This window comes from Choloepus didactylus, chromosome 5 (genome assembly GCF_015220235.1).
Source record: "Choloepus didactylus isolate mChoDid1 chromosome 5, mChoDid1.pri, whole genome shotgun sequence".
Classification (NCBI taxonomy): domain Eukaryota; kingdom Metazoa; phylum Chordata; class Mammalia; order Pilosa; family Megalonychidae; genus Choloepus; species Choloepus didactylus.
Window position 1 is genome coordinate 166,206,230 of NC_051311.1, and position 6,748 is coordinate 166,212,977.

Genomic DNA, 6,748 nt, shown 5'->3' on the forward strand with positions numbered 1-6,748 from the left:
AAACTACTACAACTCAACAAGAAAAACATAGTCCAATTTTAAAAAATGGACAAATGAGTTGAACTGATATTTCACCAAAGTGAATATACAAAGAGAAGAAAGTACATGAAAAGAATTTTATTATTAGCCATTACAGAAATGCAAATCAAAATCACAATGAAATACCACTTCCTACCTACTAGGATGCCTAATATTAAAAAAAAAAAAATGTTGGCAAGGTTGTAGAGAAATAGCAACTCTTGTATGTAATTTGTGGGAATACAAGATAGTATAGTCACTGTGGAAAAGATTTCACAGGTTCCTCAAGAAATTAAATGTAGAAATACCATATAACCCATAAATTCTTCTAGATATTTACCCAAAAGAATTGAAAGCAAAGACTTGAACAGGTACAGGTATACCAATGTTCACAGCAGCATTATTCACAACACCTAAATGGTGACTATTCAACCCAACAATCCAAGTCTCCAGTAAAAGATGAATGTCTAAACAAAATGCGGAATAATACCACATAGATGGAATATTATTCAGTCATTAAAGGGAATGAAGTTCTGATACATGCTAAACATGGATGAACCTTGAAAACATGTTACATGAAATGAGACAGACCAAAAAAGGACAAATATTGTAGGATTCCAATTATAGAAATAATTTAGAATAGGCCAGTACACAGAAACAGAAAGTATATGAAGATGACCAGGGGATAGTGGGAGGGGTGTGGGGAGTTCTTGCTTAATGGGTACAGAATTTCTGTTTGGGATGACAAAGATGTTCTGGAAGTATATAGTAGTGAGAAACAGACAACATGGCCCAAGTACTTAAAATCACTGAATTGTGAACTTAAAAAAGGTTAAAGTGATTTTTATGTTATATATATTTTACCACAATAAATTTTTTTTTGAAAAACTGAATGTGTGGAAACAGGAAGAGGTACAACATAGTATATATACTACAGATCACTGGACTAAACACATATAAAGGTGAATTTTATGTGACTTATGGTTCAATTTTTTTTAAAAAAGGAATATGGCAAAAAAAAAAAAAGGCAACAAACCTAGATGCACAGAGTGAAGAACAGTCAAGAAAGAAATGTTATTCTAACATTTCTTGACTGCTAAATAAAATACCTATAAACACAATGAAGAGTAGTATAGAAAAGGATGAATAAGATGCATGGAAGAGTACAAAGGACTGTACTTTGCAAATAGTGGTAGTGGTACAGCACATTTGAGATGTTTTTCCAGAGTTATCTACCTGAGCTGAACCATCTGGAAAGTCTGGCAGACATCCACTAGATCCATGGCCCACCTCTGTACATACAACACTAAGCCCTGATGAGCACTGGCCACAGACAGGGTCCTGAGGTAGAGAGGGGCATGCAAACAGGCAGAGAGTCTCCAAAAGATTAAGGGAACAGCTCTTGTTGTATTCAATAAAATAAATACTCAGTGTCTTGGAACTCATGATTATAGTGTGTTATGGATTAAATGATGCATCAAACCATAAAAAATTAAATGAATGATTCAACAATTCTACTCCTAAGTATATACTCAAGATTTGAAAACATGTTCTCACAAATCTTGCACACGAGCGCTCCAAAAAATAAAATGCTGGATGAATGTAAAACATGTGTACAAATGTTTTGACATTATTCATAATAGCCAAAAACTGGAAATGATACATAAAATGTGGCATTATCTATACTATGGAATGTTATTCTGCAATAAAAAGGAATGAAGTTCTGATACATGCTGTGATATGGATATCAGCATGCTAAGTGAAAAAAGCCAGACACAAATGGCCATTTATTGTGTGATTCCATGTATATGAAATATCCAGAAGGGGCAAATCCATAGAGACAGAAAGTAGATTAGTAGTTGCCATGGGATGAAGGATGGGGAGAATTGGGAATAAGACTGCTCATGGGTAAAGAGTTTCTTTTTAGGGTGATGAACATTTCTGGAATTTGATACTGGTGATAGCTGCACAAACTTGTGTATTTCATGGTACGTGAATTACATCCCAATGAAATACATCTAGAATTCTTTAAAAATTAAATGATTTAGATCAAAGGAAACAACTCACATATGCACCCACAAGATTATATTTCCTTGGTTCATTCTTTCATCAGAGGAACAAAAATCCCTTCTGAGTGGGTGGCCCTTTTCTTGTGAACAACCTGCTGCACTGTGCATGGGCTTTCTTCTATGGAGAGTCACTCTTTCCACAAATCTGTGAGAGGCTCTCCCTTCACTGAACTCTGCTCCAAGATCATTACAGCCCAGTAGCCATAGTCCCAGGTAAGTTCTATGGCCTCTTAGGCCCTGAGATGTCTTCTGTTACAAGGTTGGCAGGGCCTCTGGCTGTGGGGAACAGTCAAGAATGGGGAGGGGAGACTGAAGTTTACCGTTTTGACTCCAGGGCTGTGATGCAAGGCCTGGGAACTGTGGAATATTCAGTCACAAGAGCAGCCCTGGCCTCAAGGCCTGAAGCTAACCTCTTTAGCAGGTCATGGCGTTTCAACATCAATCCCTCAAATAGGACAATGATAGAACCAAGGGGGACTCTACGGAAAAATCCTCAGCTCCAGGTTAGTCTCTCTTTTTCCTACATGTTTGAGGGTCAATCTTCCTACACTACCCAGGGGAGTTCTAGAATCCTCTGTGATGCTTTCCATGGATCCTGCCTGAGACCGACTGCCCTGGTCAACCTCTCTTGCTCCAAGTGCATTAAATCTATGGTCTTTCTGTTTAAAATTTCAAATCCTGGGGGCAAATGTTTGGTCATTTTTCTGATTCCTAAGCACTTATTAATTTATTTTGGATTCTGTGACCCTTTGAAAATCTGGTGAAAGTGATGAACATTCTCTCCAGAAAAAAAATGCACACATGTAATTTTCAGAAATTCAGTGTTTGGACTTTATCTTTGGACAATGGATAGACACCTTGTAAAGAATCCTTGATCTGTAAGTGCGGTCGCAGTTGATTCGTCTGGGAGAGGGTGGCGGCCGGTTGCTAAATCCTAGGCTCCCAGGATTGCTCCGAGGGTACCGGCGGCGGGGGCTCTTTCCTGGAGGCGAGGGCGAGGCGGGGGACTTGGCCAGGTCCCTGGCGGGAGGCGTGCAAGTATGGAGGGCGGCGAGAAAGGAACAGGCGGGACACGTTTCTTTTAGGATGATGAAAACCAAGAGAGAGCTTTATTAGGGGAGAGTACAAGTTTATATCGGGCGGTTTAGAGGGCGGGGTAGCTGTAGGGGTTAAAGGCTTGGATTGGTTCTGAGAGGGCGCGGAGGTTGATTGAAAAGGGGCGAGAGTTGCTCCCGTAACGGTGTCTGGCAACAATGTATGCGCACCGGTGGTGATGGGAGTTGCGCTGGCAATGGGGAGTGTCCGGGCAAGATAAGGGGGTGGGGAAAAGGCGGATCCCTCCGGCAAGCCTCTCCTAACATTTGGTATATTTTGGGTGAGGAAATGGGGCCTGCCTCCGGCCTCACTTTCCCAGGCCCGGGGGGCTGTAGAGGGCGCACTCACCCGTACCCACTACCCTCCCCAGGGGTGGATCCGGTCCCCCAGCCCAGGCCCGCCAAGTTAAGGCACGTAATCAGTGTCCCGCATGTAAGGAAGCCACTAGGCTGGCTTCCCTGTTTTGGAATTCAGGATTCTGGTAATATGCTTTAGGACTCTCCCCAAGGGAAAAGAAATAGTTTGCATCAGCCTTTAAGAAAACTGGTTAGAGTTCAGTGACGCTAATGTAATCAAGAGTTAAAGAGTTAGCAAATTATTATAGTTACTGATTCATTATACAGGTGCCTTTTACTGGACAGTTTTGTTTTTTTTTTAATACATCACAGAAAGCTTTATTCACCCATTACTGCTCCAGGAGAAAAGTAGGCTCACACACATCTCTCATTTTAATATGCTGTCATCTTGGGCTTCTGCCAATTCTCTTACAATACATTTCAATTCCTCCTCCTTTTTCTCCTTGGCTGCTATCCTCCTTTCTTCTTCACCCAAGGTTTTAGATAACTGTGATGCTTGGCTTCACAGGCCATGCTGAGGAACAGGACAGAGTAGCAGCCGAGCTTGATGAGTGGAGAGACCTGCACCACCAGTGCCATCTTGTCTCTGACCTTCACACCGGAAGCCTAGATAGTATATATTAAAGTAGCCAAAAGCAAACCTGAAACTACTGACACTCAAGGCCAGAAGCCTTGGTATTTGATGATGATGCTTTATTGTATAACTATATCATCTTTACCTTGTAGCTGTAAAGCCTCATGATAACTTGTGACTGGCCCCACTTTTACCCCTTTATCTTGTTTTATAACTTTGAAGTCTTGAGATCTTGTAGACAGCAAGTTACTCTTTATTAATGAAAGAACTTGAGTCAGCCCAGAACTAACTCACACTAATTTCTAAACTGTCTTACTAGGTACAGCTAGTTCTCACCAAAATTGGCCTGCCTGACATGCACAGTAGCTTAAACCTTAACCTATAGGTGACCTATACTTTATTACAATACTAAAAATCATGCCCACAATTATGTTAAGAAACCATTTCCTTACATATGTCCTGTGACTAAGCATGTAATCAATTTGTATATGCTAAATAATTAGACTATTTCTAACTTCATGATCTTAACCACTGTTCATCCTATCCTAAACATGCCTGTCATTGAAGACTATAAAACTCAACTCCACTTGGGGCATGAGCCTTGTGAGTTATGGTAGTTAGGGGAGACAGATTTAAGGCTCATAGGCCTTCTGTTCTCCTGGCTTTGCACTTTGCAATAAAAGTGTCTCTCCCTTTGAAACTGCAGTGTCAAAGATTGGCTGTTATGCATGTAGGCAGAGAAACTCCATGTTGATCAGCATTGCTAGGAAGAGAAGATTCCAGTGCCTGAACTTGAGGTCCAGGAATAACCTGGGTGAACTTCCTAGTTCTGGAGAAGCACTTGGGTAGTTTCCATGGCTCTGGGGATGGAGGAGAGGGGAGGGAAGATTTTGATATTTACAAGTCAACCAATATCTTAAAATTTGTGTTTATGATCCAGGAAGAGATGGACATTGATAAGCCTGAGGATATTAGAGATTCTTTTTGAATTTCAGAAGGAAAAAAGTTTTTTAATAAAAAAATTGTTAGCAAAGTACCAAGTTTCCAGAGTTCCAGTACAGTTTTCATCCCTGGATTCAAAAATCAAGGAGAAACAGCTCCCAGAACCCAGGGGAAACATTTCAAACACCAAAGGAGCAACATGTGTAGCATCCTGGGACTCCAGAAAGCCACAGCAGGCAGGATCTACAGGAAAGGGCCAAAGGGTGAATACTCCAGAGCCTCAGGTCCCTTGTTAGGTTTGGTTTAAGGAATATGGTAAACATTACAGGAGCTCCTGGTCACCTCTTGGGGGAGGAGTCAAGTGTTTCTGAAGTCATGAAATACAGAGGAAGGAAACCCCAAGGCATGAGTTGCAAGATTCAGAGGACAAAGAAGTGGCTCCTGAGAGCCTGATGTTACAGCTGGGGCTGGATTCCAAGGCTCAGTGAGGGAATCGTTGTTGGCTCTTGATGAGGGCTAATGCAAGCAAGCATTCCAGCAGAAAAACTGACAGGGCAGGATTCCAAAGTAGTTGACTGAGCTTCTGGCTCCAATGGTGGCAAGTGGGCCATGGATGGTCATGAGAAAGCCTGGCCCAGAGGCAGGGAAGTCAGATGAGTAGATAACCTGGAAGTTGGCCAGGCCAGGGGTGAGCCTGGAAACAGTGGGAGTTTGGGAGAAGGTAAGTGGCAGGTAGGGTAGGTGTAGAGCCCAGTGGTCCAGAACACTGGCTCATGAGCTCAGATCTATGCACTCAATTCATGTGATCTGGGCAAGTCACTTAACCCCTCCTAGGCTTCCTTTCCCTCATCTATCAACAGGAATAAGCATCACTTATATTTGTGAGATTTTTTCAGACTCAGGGTTTGCTTCTCAGCTAGAAAGCTGAGAAGGTTGATTTTTTCTTGTGTGCAGTGAACCAAAACTGTCTCCCAGGGAGGCTGTTGCACCACCAAATCCTGGGCAGCAGCAGGAGTGTGAGCTGTTGGGCCCAGGGTAGCTGTGGGAGCCATGGCCTTTACTCTGTACTCACTGCTGCAGGCAGCCCTGCTCTGCATCAGTGCCATCACTGTACTGCACAAGGAGCACTTCCTCAAGAACACTGGCTGGGAAACAAACCAGGGAATTGGCAGAGTTGGGGAGGAGTCAGGAATCAAATCTGCTCTGCTAATGAATCTTATTATATCTGTAAGAGCTGTGATGAGAGTGCCTTTGATAATAGTAAACTCAATTGTAATTGTATTACTTTATAATATGGGTCAAGATCCATGGGGGAAATGGAGACTTGGAAGAAAAGATGCAACGTAAGTTATTACTTCAGTCATTGTTGGAATATAGATATCTTAGCTGGCCAACCTTGTACTTGACAAAAATGTTAAGCTGACAATAAAATGAGTTCCTATTTATGTGATTTTTAAAAAATGTTTCACTTGTAATTTCATTAAAAAAAGATCAGATCAATAAAACAGAGGCAGTAACTATTCAGAATTGAAGTATATTTGATTACTGGCTGTTAATAAATAGTCCATGCTGTGGAAAAGTTTGTAAAAAAGGTACTAGACTGTCATGTCTATGTTCACAGAGATTTTTCTTTCTCTCACTTCCCAAGGATGACTTTGTTGTTGCTGTTTTCCCAAATTTTTGACATTCCTCAT

At 41.6% G+C, this 6,748-nt stretch overlaps 1 protein-coding gene and 1 pseudogene across 1 annotated transcript; one reads left to right on the forward strand and one right to left on the reverse strand.

Annotated features, from left to right (window-relative positions):
- Positions 1–3,905: 3,905 nt before the first annotated feature.
- Positions 3,906–4,117, reverse strand: LOC119535573 (annotated as a pseudogene).
- Positions 4,118–6,104: 1,987 nt separating this feature from the next.
- On the forward strand, positions 6,105–6,401 carry LOC119535506 (immediate early response 3-interacting protein 1-like). Its single transcript, XM_037837821.1, has one exon. It carries the CDS (start codon positions 6,105–6,107, stop codon positions 6,399–6,401), a length of 297 nt encoding a protein of 98 aa, XP_037693749.1.
- The last annotated feature ends 347 nt before the right edge of the window (positions 6,402–6,748 follow it).